General features: G+C 50.4%; 1 protein-coding gene across 2 annotated transcripts in view; it reads left to right on the top strand.

The window, feature by feature from the left end:
- PARP1 (poly(ADP-ribose) polymerase 1) overlaps window positions 1-16,637 on the top strand; it is a 42,841-nt gene extending 26,204 nt beyond the window's left edge. For both annotated transcript variants that reach the window (XM_059065656.2, XM_067028604.1), the window contains exons 13-23: window positions 474-669; window positions 5,233-5,361; window positions 8,417-8,500; window positions 9,984-10,106; window positions 10,661-10,789; window positions 12,281-12,379; window positions 12,884-13,036; window positions 14,234-14,361; window positions 15,145-15,206; window positions 15,700-15,814; window positions 16,081-16,637. In XM_059065656.2, coding sequence (XP_058921639.1) covers window positions 474-669; window positions 5,233-5,361; window positions 8,417-8,500; window positions 9,984-10,106; window positions 10,661-10,789; window positions 12,281-12,379; window positions 12,884-13,036; window positions 14,234-14,361; window positions 15,145-15,206; window positions 15,700-15,814; window positions 16,081-16,162 — 1,300 coding nt within the window. In that variant the 3' untranslated portion in view covers window positions 16,163-16,637. The remainder of the gene's footprint in view (window positions 1-473; window positions 670-5,232; window positions 5,362-8,416; window positions 8,501-9,983; window positions 10,107-10,660; window positions 10,790-12,280; window positions 12,380-12,883; window positions 13,037-14,233; window positions 14,362-15,144; window positions 15,207-15,699; window positions 15,815-16,080) is intronic.
- The last annotated feature ends 810 nt before the right edge of the window (window positions 16,638-17,447 follow it).

Here is a 17,447-nt window from a genome sequence, read left to right as displayed (position 1 = left end):
ATCTCAGCCTCTGATCTGAGCCAGAGGTTCTTCATTATTTTTAATACACGTCGTTGATGGTTGCATCACCTTGAACTCATGACTTCCAAGTGTTACTTGCCGTGTTTCTTTGGGGAGAAGAATTGGATATTCTTATGTAAAGGTCTGTATGCCTCAGGATTTAGTCCTCAAGTTTGGCTGCCAGATCCAAGGTTAACCTGTTCTTTAGTACTTTTTATAGCCCACTTGCCAATATGATTTGGAAGAGCATTTTAAAATTACTTTAAACTTACAACACTCAGTTTAATAAAAGTAAAATAAAGGTCCTTCATTGTAATACCAATTCCTTTTGTTCCTCTTTGTCAGTCACCATCATTTTGGTGTGTTTGCAGTTGTTTCTCCCTCAAGGGGAACGGCAGGAAGGGAAACTCATCCTGAAATACAACAGGCTGACCCATGAATTTGTATCTGATGTTCCTCCTCTACTCCCACAGGTATTGGATATTCAGGTCCTGGGGCCGCGTGGGCACGGTAATTGGTAGTAACAAACTGGAGCAGATGCCATCCAAGGAGGATGCCATTGAGCATTTTACGAAATTATATGAAGAGAAAACGGGGAATGCCTGGCACTCCAAAAACTTCACAAAATATCCCAAAAAGTTCTACCCTCTGGAGATTGACTATGGCCAGGTAATCACTTAATGCTCTTACACCTTCTAGTTCTGATAAAAGGAAGGGACACTATTCTTTTAAAAACGTGCCATGGATCAGATGGCATCATTGGTGAATCCTGTCAAATGTTTAAGAATTAATACTGGTCCTTCATAAACTTTTCCAAGAGAGAAGAGGAGGGAACACTCTTCAACTCATTATGTGAGACCAGTATTATCCTGATACCAAAGACAAACAAAGACATCACGAGAAAACTCCAGTCCAATATCCTTATAAATATAGATGCAAAATCCTCAACAAAATACTAACAAACTGAATCTAGCAGCACATGAGGATTTATGCACCATGACTGAGTGGGATTTATCCCAGGAATGCAAGGTTGGTTCAACATGCAAGTCAAGTCAATGTAATATTAACATGAATAGAATAAAGGACAGAAGCCACACAGTCATCCTCATAAACATAGAAAAGGCATTTCATAAAATCCAACACCCTTTCATGAATAAATTCTACACCATGAAATATGAGATGGCGCTTAGATGAGAACACTGTGAGCATTTTTAAGACTATCAAGGAGGAACAGTCTTTGAAGTTGCTCCCTAAATAATAGGGAGTAATTCACAGATTCCAGGTGAGGTTTCTTATCTGAAGCTATGTTGAATCATAGATCACGTGACTTGCTTTATCATCAAGATACAATTATAGTGACTTGACGTGCTTCAGTAGGTCCCAGTTTTTAGTCCCAAATTATTTCCTAATAATTCCCCATTATTTATATTTGTTGCTTGACCATCTGCCTATATATTACCAGACAGCCTTCCATTGTCTCTTGGCCGATACTTTTGTGGCCGTTGGTTTTGACAAAATGCTCACCTTGTTTTTATTTTATTTATTTTTATTTTTGGCTGTGTTGGGTCTTCGTTGCTGCATGTGGGCTTTCTCTAGCTGCAGCGAGCGGGGGCTACTCTTCGTTGCAGTGGGCAGGCTTCTCATTGTGGTAGCTTCTCTTGTTGCGGTGCGAGGGCTTCAGTAGTTGCAGCACGTGGGCTTCAGTAGTTGTAACTCGCGGGCTCTAGAGCACAGGCTCAGTGGTTGTGGCCCACGGGCTCAGTTGGTCCGCAGCCCGTGGGATCTTCCCAGACCAGGGATCAAACCCGTGTCCCCTGCACTGGCAGGCAGATTCTTAACCACTGTGCCACCAGGGAAGTCCCACCTTGTTTTTATATGAAAGCTTATTGCTTTTATAATGGGGAGTGGTGCATGCTTGTATTGCAGAAAGAAAGAGATTTGTAGATGGTACAGATTTAATTCCAAATTTTTGAGGCCTAACATGTCTTAAAGGGGGAATTCTCTAGTTTATAGAGTGTCATGAGCTCTACCATTAAAAATAGAAATTAGCTCTTGTATAATGTTGAGGTGTGGAGAACTTGAAGTTTAGAGTTGCACAGACTTGGTCTAACTCAGCAGTGCCCCCGACTGAGTTTTTTTTCCCCATTTCAAAACTATATACAGGGCTTCCTTGGTGGCACATTGGTTGAGAGTCTGCCTGCCAATGCAGGGGACACGGGTTCATGCCCCGGTCCGGGAAGATCCCACATGCTGTGGATCAGCTGGGCCCGTGAGCCATGGCCGCTGAGCCTGTGCGTCCAGAGCCTGTGCTCCACAACAGGAGAGGCCACAACAATGAGAGGCCCACATACCACAAGAAAATACATATATATTTTATATATATATATATATATATATATATATTTTATATATATATATATATATATATATATATACACACACACACACACAGTTGAACAACACAGGTTTGAACTGCATAGGTCCACTTATATGTGGAATTTTTTTCATTAGTAAATACTGCAGTTCCACAGGATCCGTGGTTGGTTGAATCCACGGATGCGGCACTGAGGGTAGGGAGAAACCAGTCATATGGAGGACCAACTCTTATTCTCGGATTTTTGACTGCACAGAAGGTTAATGCCTTTAGTCCCTGAGTTGCTCAAGGGTCAACTGTATTTGTTTTAGAAAATTTTGAGAAATACAGAGGCACAAAGAATTAAAATCATGGTATATGTCTTTATATACTTCTTTCACGTCACAGCTACTTTTCCCCACTGTAACACTGGAGTCTTTCCTTACGTACTGTGTTGCCACCACCAGCTTTTGGCCTTACTGTTCTAGGAGCATTTCCCCATGTCTTCTAGAGCAATGCTGTCCAACAGAGAGAGATAGGTAGCCACTTAGGCAATTTTAAATATTCTAGTAGCTACATTTTAAAAAACAAAATGAAACAGTGAAATTAATACTAGTTATATATTTAACCCAGAATGTCCAAAGTATTATCATTCTGATATATTAATATCATTGAGATATTTTTACCTTTTTTTTTTAACTGAATATTTGATAGCTGGTGTATTATTAGCTCTTACAATACAGCTCAATTCAGAGTGGCCACATGTCAAAACCAGTGACTACTGTATTAAACTGCACTGAACTAGAGCATCATTTCTTAAGTCTGCATAGAATTCCATCCTGTGGGTGGCCATTATTTGTAATTTACCAAACAACACCCTCCCATGCCCCAATTAGATATTTAGATTATTTCCAGGTATTTGCTGTAATGATGCTGATATACTTATCTCTGTGCTTGTTATCATTAGAGATCGAGTTACCAGGTCACAGAGTATACATATTTAAATAAGGCGTTTTAACATACTGATCGCTTGCCTTCAGTGAAGTTACAGCTAGAGCAGGGGTCCCCAATCCCTGGGCCGTGGACCAGTACCTACTAGGAACCAGGCCACACAGCAGGAGGTGAGCGACAGGCGAGCGAGCCAAGCTTCGTCTGTATTTACAGTCGCTCCCCATCGCTCCCGTTACCGCCTGAGCTCCACCCCTGTCAGATCAGCGACGGCGTTAGATTCTCATAGGAGCGCGAACCCTACTGTGAACTGTGCATGCGAGGGATCTAGGTTGTGAGCTTATGAGAACCTAATGCCTGATGATCTGAGGTGGAGCTGAGGCGGTGATGCCAGCGCTGGGGAGCGGCTGCAAATACAGATCATCAGCGGCAGAGAGGTTTGACTGCACAGAGACCATCATAAATCAACTGCTTGCAGACTCATGTCAAAACGCTATCAGTGAGTGACAAGTGAAATCAAGCTCAGGGCTCCCACTGATTCTGCATTATGGTGAGCTGTGTAATTATTTCATTATATATTACAGTGCACTAATAATAGAAATAAAGTGCACAATAAATGTAGTGCACTTGAATCATCCCCAGACCATCCCCCCAGCCCCAGTCCGTGGAAGAATTGTCTTCCACAAAACCAGTCCCCAGTGCCAAAAAGATTGGGGACCACTGAGCTAGAGGATAAGAATACATTTAAGACTTGTGTTTTAGCATTAAGAGTAGATGGGGCTTCCCTGGTGGCGCAGTGGTTGAGAGTCCGCCCGCCAATGCAGGGGACGCGGGTTCGTGCCCCGGTCTGGGAAGATCCCACATGCCGCGGAGCGGCTGGGCCCATGAGCCATGGCCGCTGAGCCTGCGCCTCTGGAGCCTGTGCTCCACAACGGGAGAGGCCACAGCGGTGGAAGGCCCGCGTACCGCAAAAAAAAAAAAAAAAAAAAGAGAGTAGATGCATTGTGCCCCTGACAGCAGCAGCCCTGAACACGAGCACACAGGTTCCTCTCTGCAGCTTTGTTAAGCCAAGCAGATTCCAGGCTCAAGGCCCAATGCCAGTTACCTTCATTCAGAACAAATACCAAACACCGTTAGTAGTTAGGGACACCGTGATGGTCATAGTCCCTGCCCTTGTGGGTTCAAAAGTGAGAAGGGTTAAGGCATTTTCAGTATAGCCGGGTCTTGGCTCAGCCTGGATTCCACAGGTGGCAGGGGTAAAGTCCTGTGCTGGTAGAATATTAGGAAGAGCAGTCCCAGGGAACAGGGGTGAGGGGTGCAGACATGGGAGGGTTGATGCTAGGATGCGCTTTAGCTGCCTGGCAGGGAGTGGGACTGTTAGCTTGGTCCTCTGGTGTTAGAGAGAAGGCTGTGTGGATTCAGTCTTGGGGGAGGCAGGGCAAGAGAAGAAAGGAGACAAGATTTGTCCATCAGTCCAGTGTCCCCGGGGTCCAAGGATCACCCTCATAGCTGCCCAGCACTTCCAGGTTGGGCATGAGTGGGCCCTGGGCAGGTTCCCAGGCACAGGGCACCAACAACGCCGGCATGGGAGGCAGTGAGGGAGGAGGTGAGGGCATGAGGGGAGTGTGGGTGCCTGTGGGTGTGCCTGTGCAGAGCTGGATGCTTCAGTGGCATCCGGAATAAGAATCTGGAGCAGCCAAGAGGACTTGGAGGGGTGCACAGGAAGTATCTGATCCTTCACACATTCATACATGCTGCTCCTGGCAACTAATGCCAAACCTTTTTGATTAACACTCAGCTTTTGTGGTTTTTTTTTTTTTTTTTTTTTTTTTGGCTGGTGGCACTCTGTCCTGTGTCCTTTCTCTGCCAGACACCACCACCACTTTGCTTGGGTTGTTTGTGTCCCTTCCTGATTTTCTTTTTCCCTAAAGGATGAAGAGGCAGTAAAGAAGCTGACGGTAAACCCTGGCACCAAGTCCAAGCTCCCCAAGCCAGTGCAGGACCTCATTAAGATGATCTTTGATGTGGAAAGTATGAAGAAAGCCATGGTGGAGTATGAGGTTACTGCACTTTTGTTTTATTTGTGAGCGTTTGCTGGGGTTGATGATTTGAGTGCCGAGTTGGCAACGAGTTTGGTGGCTGGTCTTCAGCCTGAGACACGCAGGAGCTCTGAGGCCTGGGGTGCTTGCTCTTTTGCAGAGGATCGTTGGCCTGCTGTGAAACAGATGGTGTGTTGTCCCCTGGGTCCCTAGACCCACTTGCACGTTTCCCCTTGTTGCCATGATGGAGTGTGGGCATGGTATTCTGTGGCCCAACCAAACGGGCCACCTGGAGCTGTCGTGGGAAGTCCAAGACATAGCCCACTTACAGTAAAAGAACTGCTGTAGCCAGCATTGACAGAAGTGCAGAGAGCTGCTGACACTTGCTTCATCAGATAAAATTCATACCAGCTGTTTTTAAGAAGAGATTGGGCTGGGTGGGATGGGGGTGATGGTAGATGTTTTTGTCTAGGAAAAGTGGCGGGGGCTCTGGACAAGGCCAGGCGTTTTCAGTTTGTTTCCCTGGGAAATGAGTGCAGAAGGGCCCCTTGTTCTTGCTGCCTCTGGCATCAGAGCTCTTGAGTGCTGACCGAAGGGGCATTCCCACAGAGGTCTTCCAGGCGCTTGCTGGTTATCTGGCTGGCAAACAGACTCTCCCCTCTTCTCCAGCCACCGAGCCCAGAAGCTTCAGGGCTGCTCTGAAAAGCAAGCGGGGACCAGCAGAGAGAGCAAGAATTGCAGGTCGCCCTTGGTCATTACGCCCCTTCGCTGGCTTGCTCCCTCCCTGCTTCTTCCCAGGGCTTTCCTAGAGGCTCCGGGCAGCCTTGGAGGGGGGCAGGACGAATCTGAGTGGTATCAACCACTGGCAGCCTCTCTTCCTCAGCCCCGTATCTCCCTGTCTGGAGCTCAGCCTGGCAGGACTGCTGAGGCTCCACTGTTGTTAGAAAACAGAGTGTTGGGTCACCCCTAGGAAACCCCTGATGGATTTGAAGATAGCCGGGGCTTATGTGGACGTCTTGTTCAGTCTCGTTCACGGACGTCTTGTTCAAACAGATAAACAGCCTGACTTCTGTTCGGGAGGTCTGACCGGTTTGAACAGCTTGTGGGTGGACCCACCAGGAATGCTGGCAGAGACACGTGCGGAGGAGGGCAGGAGGCATCTTTGTTTCATTAACGTTTCAAAAGAAGTGTCCCACGTATCATTTCCTGCTTCCTGTGCTCTGGCTTATCTGTGATTCATAGAATTTCTCAACTGTGATCAGACCCAGTCTCTTTCTGTGAAAATGACATTTTTTTTTTTTTTTAGCTTGTTTTACACTCAAGACAGGGAAGTAGTTGATCAGCAGCAAGCAGAGGGCCAGGGGCCTGCTGCTGGAAGGCAGCCTGTGTTGAGAATGTGGAGGGTGGGGCGCCCGCTCCCAGCCTGATGGGCTCCCCGTGGGATTGGGTGGCCAGATGGATGAGTAAACGTGGTGCCCAGGGGAACTGAGCGCTCCCTGTGAGGCGGGTGAGTCCTGCGCCCAGAGCAGAGTCCCAGCCGAGGTCGGGAGGCTGTGCGCTGCATCCAGAGTCCTGGCTACAGCTCTCGCTGCGGCTGTGGCTCTCAGTGCCCTGACCCCAAGGCATCTCTTCCACTTCTCACCTTCTCCCTAAATGCAGCTGCTGTGGAGCCCCTGCCCCCCCCCAGCCCACAGCCGGGAGGGGAGGCAGCTTGTGTTGGTTGAGCCCTGTTCCTGTTCTTGTGGCCTTTGTGTGTGTGTGTGTGTGTGTGTGTGTTGAGGGTGTCAGTCAGAGAGACCAGGTCTTTTGTTAAATAAACACTGAAATGAGACAGCTCAGAGAAGTCGCTCCCCTCAGAGCACGTGCTCTCCCTCTGGTCACACTGCCCTTGGTCAGAGCATCTTCCGGAGTTCCTTCTTTAGAATTGCTTCAGAGCCAACTCGGTCCATGCTGAGGTCACTCTGTTCTTTTATTTTTCTGTGGTCTTGGCTCAAAATACATTATCCACCTCCTTCCCCGGACCGAGCGCCAACTATTGAACTCTTCCCAGACACCGGCTCTCCCCTGGGGGTGGACAGTGCTGAGGGTACAGAGGTGCTGACGTGCCGTAGCTTGTCATCATTAGACGCTGTCACCACTGGCCCCTGATTGGTTCCTGATGGGCTGTAAGCACTTTTCACATCCTATTTCATTTAATCGGCATAGTGGTCTCATCTCGCGAGTGCTTGTCCAGCTCAGTCTTTGTTCCAGGCCCTGCAGGTGCCGGAGGTGTCAAGACGGGCAAGGTGCGGTGCTGGGGCCGGGAGCTCAGAGGGCCCACTGGGGACAACCCTGGAGAGAGTGGCCCAGGTTTCAGGGTGAGGGGTGAGGGGCCCCGTGTGGCACTGAGGCGGGAGAGGGGCCGAGGCAGTGTTCGGGCAGGTCACTCCCACGGGGAGCGGGCGCCTCGCCTGCTAGCTGGCGACCAGGCCTCGGCCTCCAGATTTCACGCTGCAGCCGCTGCAGCCAGCCTGCCACCTCCCTGGATGCCGGGCCCCACGGTGTTGCGAGCAGCACTGTCGTAGGGACGGAAGTTTAACCTCGGGGTGACTGATTTGAAGGGCACGCTGTTGATTTGGTGGAAGCATGGATGTTCAGGAGTGTGTCCTCTGAAAAATAATTTTCACCGCCTTATGGTTCTTATTTTCCGGGTGGGAATGGCCTTGGCTCTGAGACCCCAGGGGGAGGGTGCACCTTCGTCCTCACTTTGGGATTAGACGGGAGTCCTGCTGTGTCACCTTCCTCCAGAAGCGTGGGGCTGTTTCAGACTGAGTGCAGGGGTGGGCGAGCCCTGCTTGGCTTATCCCTGCCGTAAATGCGCTGAGCCAGAATCTTCCCTCACAGACTCCTGTCCCCTGCAGTGGGGGCGAGGCTGCAAAGCCTGTGCAGCTGGGTCACCGGGTGTCCCCGGGAGGACCAGAAAGACTTGTGACTGCTTCTGTAAGGGCCCAGGAGGCCTGGGGTGCTGCTTGGTCTGGCTCTCCCATCATCTCGCTGCACGGTGCTTCCAAAGGGAAAAACACCCCTGTCTCCTCAGATTGACCTTCAGAAGATGCCCTTGGGGAAGCTGAGCAAAAGGCAGATCCAGGCTGCGTACTCCATCCTTAGTGAGGTCCAGCAGGTAAGCGAGGGACCGACCTCTCCTCCAGCTGCCCAGGGGGTCTCCTGGCTGGCCCGTCATGGCAGGGGGGCGGTGGAGAGCATGCAGCAGTACATTTACTCAAGGTTACATGTGAAATAGGCGTACTGATTCATGATGATTTAGATGTTTTCAATTCAACAAGTATGACAAGTGCCTGCCACTTTCAAAAAGACGGTCACAGTACTAATGAATTAGCGGCGTTTTCAGTTATCAGCTATGCAGTAAACTCCCTATACACCTAATGAGGAATTTCGTCTCCTGCCTCATAAAAATGTTCTGATTTTATTTTGTGTGTCCTTAAGAGAAGCTGAGTTTATTTTGCAGTTACTGGGAAATCATCAAATAGGAAGTTAAATATTGTCTTTCTTTCATTTATGTTCATTTCAACATCAGTTTGCTGAGCATCTCCAACGTCCCCCAGTCCCCGGAGCCTGATTTAAGCCTCTGCCCTGAAGGGGCTGGAGGGTGCCGCTTGTATTTGGGAGTGGCGTGTGAAAGAAGAAGAGCACACGGGAAGCTGAAGTGGGACCGGGGAGGTGGGCTCTGGCTGGTGCTGGAGAGGAGGTCCTGAAGTGTAGCAATTAAATGTGGTTACAGCCGGTCCTGAGCAGTGACCCCTTTCCTTGTTACCTGCTGCCTGAGACCTGGAAGGCTTTCCTCAGCCCAGGCTCTTTCCTGTTCCAGAATGTTCAGGCGGAGGGGCTGGGGTGGTTTCCTTTGCCCATAGCCCAGAGCACACTGCAGCACAGGCAGAGAGGTTTTAGGGTGTGGACAAGCCTGTGTCACAGGGAGAAGCAGACTTGGAGCTTCGTGCCTGCGGGGTGCCGAGTCATTGCGCCTCTACCATCCTGTAGGCCCCTAGGATGTCCGCCAAGTATGCAGTGACAAGTCCAGCTCCTCCGTCTCTTTGTGCATTTACTGAGCACCTTCTGCATAGAGCACTCGTTGGCATCACAGCATAGGGAGGGGCTCGCCCTTCTGTGCCTGGCCCTGGCCCTCCGGGGGCACCAAAGACGAATTCCCCACCTTAAAGGGGTAGGTCAGTGGCCAAAGGGGCCTGACTGAATGTGATAGCAGTGGGGTTTTCTCTCCCTTTCAACATTTTCCTATGAAATGTTTACAAACATACAAAAAGTCGAAAGCCATGAGCCCGCCACCCAGATGCCTCAGGTGACGTTTTGCGGAGTGGTGGAGGTTTTATGAGTCTGTCGCTACACAGTTCTCTGTACAAGTGAAGTTGTGTACGAGAAGCCCCGTGTGTGCCGAGCCGCACAGTCTGAGGATGAGATCCTGCCACCAACCCAGTTGAGTGACACCCCAGGAAGGGGGTTTCCTGGCCTGTGCGCGCCGCAGGCTGCCTCGGGACTCGGCTGCAGCGCCCAGCTTCCAGAGGGGAAAGGCCAGCCGGGTGCTGGGGACTGCGCGCTGCTTCAGCCTGTCCCCTCTGTCCCCTCTCCTAAAGGCAGTGTCCCAGGGCAGCAGCGACTCCCAGATCCTGGACCTCTCAAATCGCTTCTACACCCTGATCCCCCACGACTTCGGGATGAAGAAGCCTCCGCTCCTGAGCAACTCAGACAGCGTGCAGGTAGCGCCGAGGTTCAGCAGGAGCCCCGGGTCCCGGGCTTCGCAAGGCTGGGTGTCGCTCCCGTACCACTGCCCCTCCATGTCACGATCCCTGAGGGCAGCGGCCAGTGCTGGAGGCCCACCACTGACTGGGCCCTCGTTTTGAGGAGGGGTTTCTGCCCGTATTAGGAGCCTGCCCAAGGGTAGAACGGCGGTTGGGTTTTCTTGCCCTCGCTGGACCACGTCAGTCTGGGGAAAAAGGAGCCTTAGGAGAGAGGGAGCGTCTTCCTCCCTGCTTTCCCTCCCTGCTTCATAAGGGAGCCAGTGCTCAGTCCCCACCTGTCAACCCGTGCGTGCAGAGGAAAGACCGTTCTCACCATCACCGTGTGGCTTCTGCCTCTTGTCCCCCACGGAGCCGGCCTCCTTAGCATTCCAGAAATCCTTAGGAGTGTTCCTCTGTGAACGGATGACAGGCTGTCCCTGAGGCACCGCTTCACTGTCTGTGTCGGACGTTACCCGGGTGAGTCTTTCTCCCTCACCTTGGTCCTTAGCTCAGCGTTCTTCGTGTTCCTCCAGGCCAAGGTGGAAATGCTGGACAACCTGCTGGACATCGAGGTGGCCTACAGTCTGCTCAGGGGTGGTTCCGATGACAGCAGCAAGGACCCCATCGATGTCAACTATGAGAAGCTCAAAACTGACATCATGGTAACAGGGCCTGCCCTTTCTGAAGCGTCCAAACCCTTCACCCCAAGAGCAGCGGTCCCCAGACTTGCATGGGCGTCAGGATCTCCTGGAGAGCTCGTTAGAACAGATTGCTGGGGTCCGAGGATCGACCGTCCTAACGGGTTCCCAGGGGTCGCTGCTTGTGGTACTCTGAGCACCTCAGAGCATTTCACCTGTAAAGAAGCACCTTGTTTGCGGGCAGGCGTCCAAGTCAAGGCCTCGACTGAGTGTAAAGACCTGTTTTTGTGGGGCCTTAAAGTTTTGTCTTTCCCCTTAATCGAGAGAGGGTCTCTGATTTTGGAGGTTGTTGAGGTGTGAACTCGGCAGGGTCTGTTGCTGGTGTCCTGCTTCAGACGTAGAAGTGCCTGGTGGCAGCTGTAATAAAGCTATGTATGGTGCCTGGGTTCATGTCGTCTGGAGTCAAAGTGGCTCTGTTGGTGCACGTAGGCGTTGAACCTGGGTGTGCTGGAGGCTTGGGCGGCAGTGACCCTGCCTAGGCCACCTGGAGCAGAAATTTTTGCCTCAGCTCCGAGCTTGTCCTGGCCTTGAGCCTAGTCTCACATCTCCCGTGTGCCTGTCGCTTCCTCAGCCCCTGTGTCCTTCCCTGCAGTGTTAGGAGGTTCAAGTGCACCACGATCTGTTGAGCCTGGTGGTGTGTGTTTACGTCACTAAAAGAGTCTTTGCTCCGTGCCTAGGACAAAGTATAGGTCTGTGGGCGTATGCAGGGTAGGACACCAAATGGCCTGGTTCTTCGTGAAGGGGTTGTTACTCTCTCCATCTCTGATTCTGAAGCCGTTTAATTAAGAGGCAGTGAGGAAGACCAGAATTCCTGAATTCTCTTAACTTTGGTTAAGAGTATGAAAATGTAAGAGAACACACGTAGTATTCCCCATAGCATACCCATTTATTTAGGCAGAGGTTCCCTTATTTGATGGTTATTTGGCGGGTGTTTGCTCTGAGCCCTGATGTGCGTGGCCCTGAGGATTCAGAAGAGACGGAGCATTCCTCCCCCGTCGTCAAAACCCCTGGAGTCTGTCGGATTCCTGCTGCTTTTCATTGCAGGTCTTGACTGCAGGGTGTCTCCTGGCCCCGGTGTTTTAACTCTTGGTGAGCTGGACTGTTACCTGAGAGCCAGCTCCTTGTTCTAGAGGTTCCGTCTTCCCAGACAGTGAGCCCCGTGTTTCTAGCTTCCCTGATATCCCAAAGCACAGGGTTTTAAGGCAGAAGGAACACTGGGCTCATCCAAATAGGTGATGAAGAAGCCGATGCCTGGGGAAGTGGGGGCACTGGCCTGGCACCTGCCCTGGAGCGAGCGTGGTAGGGCTTGGAACACAGGCTGGCTCTTTCCCGCCCGGGCTCCACGTGGGCTGTTTATTACCTGTGCATCAGCAGAGCCTGTGATTGTTCTTCTTGCGTCTGTGCGGCTCTCTTGGAGGTCTCCCTTGCTCTAATTTCCAGACGCCTTTCTTCTAGGTGGTGGACAAAGATTCTGAAGAGGCTGAGATCATTAGGAAGTATGTGAAGAACACTCACGCGACCACACACAACGCATATGACTTGGAAGTCGTCGATGTAAGGCTCTCTCCTCCCTCTGCCCCCTTTGCGTCCTGCCAGCTCTTCCCTGCTCATTCCCCCGACCTGGGCCTGGCTAGAAAGGAGCAGTTAACTTTGCTTTAAATCACCGGAGGAAGTGACTCAGTTGTCTGTGGAACACAAAAGTTCGTAGTCCTATGGTTTGGGGCTGTCTTTTAATTCTGTTTTTAAAAGATATTTCCTACCCCAAAACCTAGTTTTGCAATCAGAACTGTGATCAGAGATCCAGAATAAAGTGCCTCAGGTGTGCACCTACACGTAGCATTAATTTTAATAGCTAGTCTCTGCTAAGTGGGACCTTGACTAGCAGCGTTGCTCCTTCCCAGCCTGATTGAAACGCCTTGCATACTGCAAAAGACCTTAAAAGTGTTCCAGCTCTGGGGGCAGCTGGTGGTTCTCCTGTGTCTAGTCAGATCTTTCCGTTACAACCAGAGTGACAAGTGGCTCCTCCTGCCTCTCTCCTTTATTCAACACTCCTGCCAGATCTTTAAGATAGAGCGTGAAGGAGAGAGCCAGCGTTACAAGCCGTTTAAGCAGCTGCATAACCGAAGGTTGCTGTGGCACGGGTCCAGGACCACCAACTTCGCTGGGATCCTGTCCCAGGGTCTCCGGATAGCCCCGCCTGAAGCACCTGTGGTACGTGCCTGGCCCGGGAGCTTTGGGGAGAGGGGGGTGGGCAGTGCCTGTTTCTGCTGCTGTCTCCACCAGAGCTTTGTGGGTACTTGCGTGAGACGTGCACATGCCCCGGTGAATAAGGGGCCTCGTTTAAAGATGTAGGTGTAGCCATGGTTGATAAGGTGAATGTTGCCAGATGTCCCTCTCCTGACCCTCACTATCCAGAGCATAGCTGCACACGTATCAAGCACAGTTTCTGGAACAAGGAAGTAAGTGTCCAGGCCCTGCTTTGAATGCTAATTGGGTGTGTTGACTGACAGAGAGCAGACTTTGGCCGCGGGCCAGGCTGAGTACAGACCTGCCTCTGCCACCCCCCCAGCGGGGGACCTCCTTGAGCTTCAGCATATGCCTCGGTGAAATGTGCCGATAAATGAGTAGAGCCTGACCCAGACCTGAGTGATTGCTGTGTCACCTGCTGGCTTATAGATGTGACCCACCAGGCAGGGACTTAGGAATAGTCTTCCAGGCCCCTCGTCTTTCAAGGCCCTCGTTTTCCAAGCCCCTCATTTTGTACTTGTGAAAAGAGGAGAGCAAAGAGGCTTAATGACTGGACTCATGAGTGCTGTGTGGTAGCAAACGCCCTAACCTCTCTGCAGCTCGTTTTCACTTACAAAAAGGAATAAATATAATAACCATGTTTACTGGGTGTTCACATGTGCCGGGCCCTGGTCTAAGAAGCTGTTATTAACTCATGTAATTTTCTTTTTTTTTTTTTTTTTTTTTTTGTGGTACACGGGCCTCTCACTGTTGTGGCCTCTCCCATTGCGGAGCACAGGCTCAGCGGCCATGGCTCACAGGCCCAGCCGCTCTGCGGCATGTGGGATCTTCCCAGACCGGGGCACGAACCCGTGTCTCCTGCATCGGCAGGCGGATTCTCAACCACTGCGCCACCAGGGAAGCCCCTAACTCATGTAATTTTCACAGCAGCTCCCTGGGGTACTTTTCCCCAGTTCAGAGAAGAAGTGGGGTCCAGAGAGATAAGTAACTTCTCCCAGCCCCTGGGTACCCAGCAGGGCTGCGGTCTGAACAGCCTGCTCCTGAGCATGGGCCTCTGCCACCTGCTGGGGGCGCTGTAGGAAGTGGGGACGTGCAGTCAGTAGGTGGTGTTGCTAACTTCCCATGAGAACGTCTTCAGCTGTCCCTTTTCCATCCCTCCAGACGGGCTACATGTTTGGTAAGGGGATCTATTTCGCCGACATGGTCTCTAAGAGTGCCAACTACTGCCACACTTCCCAGGGAGACCCAATAGGCTTGATCCTGTTGGGAGAAGTTGCCCTTGGAAACATGTGAGTAACCCTGGCTTTGGGGCTGATGGCACTTGATGGAGGTGGATGGGGTGAGCTGTAGGAAGGAGAGCTTCCCTTGGCTGGGGGTTGATCCTGAAAATTCCCCACCATGATTAAGAGGACCCACCAGTTAGGCAGTGGGTATCAGATGCCTTTGCACGTTAAGCAAACAAGATAACAGGAACGCCTCACAAGACCAAGGACAGGAATACAGCCAGGCCTCAGGAACTGGCAGTGTCCATTCTTCTGTGGACTGCGAAACAAAGAGGTTGACTTGCACAGAGGATGGTCACCTCATGGCCCCTGTCCCCCTGCTGATGTGTACATTTTCTGTCTGAGACAAACTCAGATTGAACTGGAATCTCAATCCCAGTTCCGGATTCCCTGCAGAAAAGGTCTGATTGGCCCAGCTTGCATTGACTGTCCACCTTGGTCCTATCAACCATGACCCAGAGAGAGCAGGGTTAGGTAACAGACCAGGAGGGGTCCCAGGTTCATGGGCTGGACAGAAACCTCCAGAACGGCCAGCCACACCACAGCTCTAAACGGGCCCTTTCCTGAAAGCGGCCCCGTGGCAGTGATCATGGGCATAAACCGTTCAAAAGGGGCTGCACCATCAGTTTCTAGAACCAGAGAAGGAGGGAGTTCCTAGCAGGGAAGGTGGACTGGGTTCTCTGAGTGTTTATCTCAGCAGCTCCCGTGGCCTTGCCCTGCTAGTCATACTGTTGTTTTGAGAGCCCAGTGACCCTGGAGGCTCTTCTGAACCTGTCTTCTCTTAAATAGGTATGAACTGAAGCACGCTTCGCATATCAGCAAGTTACCCAAGGGCAAGCACAGTGTCAAAGGTAATGTGTTTCAGAAACTTGCTGCTGCAGCCCCAGGCACCCTGAACGGCTCCGGGAGGGGGCTTTCTTTCCCCCAAGGCCAGGAGAGTCCTGGTTGGAGCTCCAGTAACCAGGTGCACTGGCTCTGGGTTTTAACCTGACTCTTAGCTTCAGCATTGAGGGACCTCTGGTGGCATAGTGGTACCTGGAGCTTCTTGAATTGATGCAGCTCATAGCCCGTGATGATTAGGACCCCCTACTGACTAGTTGAAGCGAGGGCTTTGGAATTCTGCTCAACAGAAAGAGGGGCAGGGACACTACTATGCTTATGAAAATCAGTTAAGGCTGATACCCTGGGACATGATAATATACCTACAGCTTTAGTTCTGGAAGAAGGATGCAGTGTGAGATGGGACTTGTGTGTCTCTTAAATGAACACATAGATCTCATCTCTCTGGAGCATTTTCAACATCTGTTGCCACAAATCATATCACTTCTGCCTTCTGTTTTGCAGGTTTAGGCAAAACTACCCCTGACCCTTCAGCTAGTATTACTATGGATGGTGTAGAGGTTCCTCTCGGGACTGGGATTTCATCCGGTGTTAACGACACCTGTCTGCTGTATAACGAGTATCCTTTTACGAGTGTGCTGTGTGAGCCCAAAGGAATGTTCTGGGGCTGTGGAGTCACTGATACGCAGCCAGGGGCTGGCTAGAGGCCATCCTGTTGTGTATCTCATGGTGAAGAGTTCCCCCCAGCGGTGTCCCTGGTTGGGGTGAGAGACCTGACCCCCCCCACCCAATGAGGGTTTGCAGGGTGTGGCCAGCAGGCCGGCTTAGGGGCAGCAAGCACACTCCGCGTGGAACCGTTTGCACCTTGACATGCTTCCCCTCCAGGTACATTGTCTATGATATTGCTCAGGTCAGTCTGAAGTATCTGCTGAAGCTGAAGTTCAACTTTAAGACCTCCCTGTGGTGAGCTGTGAGGCGTGGCAGCCTACTGACTGCGGTTCACACCTGACGTGCTTTGTACCGACTGACCAGAAACTTCAGCTGAGTTGCCGAGGGGTAGCACCTTCACTAAACCTCCTTAGAAGGGATTTTATATGAACACTAGGTCACATGTTAAATGATTCTCCCAACTTTTCAAATCCCTTGTTTGTGTTGCTCGGGGGGTGGGGCCGGGGGTTGCTTTGGGTTTTTCTCCTGCCAGCCATAACCCTGGTAGGTACACCTAACAATAGAGGAAAAGTTGGGGAGGGTTTTTCTGTGTGTCTAGACTAGTCCAGTGAAAGAACCTTGCAAGCCACGTTAGAACGTCTGCCTTACTGGTTTCCCCAGGGGAGGAAAAAATAATCTTCCACCCGTATTTCTAAGTGTTCATCTTTAGTTTTGGAAAAATGTTAAGCATTTATTTTGAGGTTAAAATAAAAACTAATTTCATACTATTTAAATTTCCTTTTTTATTTTGCATTTGTTGTCATCCTTTTAGCTTTTTGTTGGTGGTGTTTGGTGAGGAGTGTGGGGAGACCAAAGGGAGGAACGTGAACAATTTCTCATGCTTAGAAACGAAAAGTGCTTTTCTTTTCTAGAGACACTGGAACGTGGCAGCTCTCAGAATATGTAGTGTAGTAATTTTAAGTTGCATTTGAAATTCTCAACTTTCCTCTCAACAATTTTGTCTTCTGACTTAAAACTCTATCACCAAAATACCAAAGGGCTAATAGTAATTCTGAATTAAAATTGAAATGGCTTCTGTACTTGTGTATTGTGTGTCTGGTCTCATTCTGAGTGCAGATCTTTTCATCTTCACAGTGCAAGGTCCACAGAGACTGTAGGGGGATTGTTTGTACCCGTATCTGTGAAACCACAGAATGTGCCAGGCAACAAACAGCAGTGCCCAGTAGGAGTGCCGTGTCTGAGTGACAGAAAACCAAGCACAGGAGGGCATTCTTCTTTTTCTTCAGTTTGTCAGATACTTAGTGGTGATAAGACACATGTCAGCATGTTGTTCTGTTCTGTGGAGTACCATTTTACATATACTATATTGCCTCATACTACTACTGTATGTTTGAGTGTGGTGCTTATCAAATATTTACATTGAAGTTCCCTGAAAGCCAGGATGATATCTTATGACACTTTTGACCTTTTACAGAGGAGAACAGGAAGTATGGGCCAGAAGGTAGAGTCACAGGCAAGAGAAGGCAGCAGAATGAGCTGTTGTCTCAAACCCAAAGTTGCACCGGAATCTTTGGTCAGAGAAA

Source organism: Kogia breviceps, chromosome 1, assembly GCF_026419965.1.
Source record: "Kogia breviceps isolate mKogBre1 chromosome 1, mKogBre1 haplotype 1, whole genome shotgun sequence".
In the NCBI taxonomy this organism is placed as follows: domain Eukaryota; kingdom Metazoa; phylum Chordata; class Mammalia; order Artiodactyla; family Physeteridae; genus Kogia; species Kogia breviceps.
The sequence above is the reverse complement of the archived record's forward strand: the minus strand, read 5'-3'. Positions and strand labels throughout refer to the sequence as shown.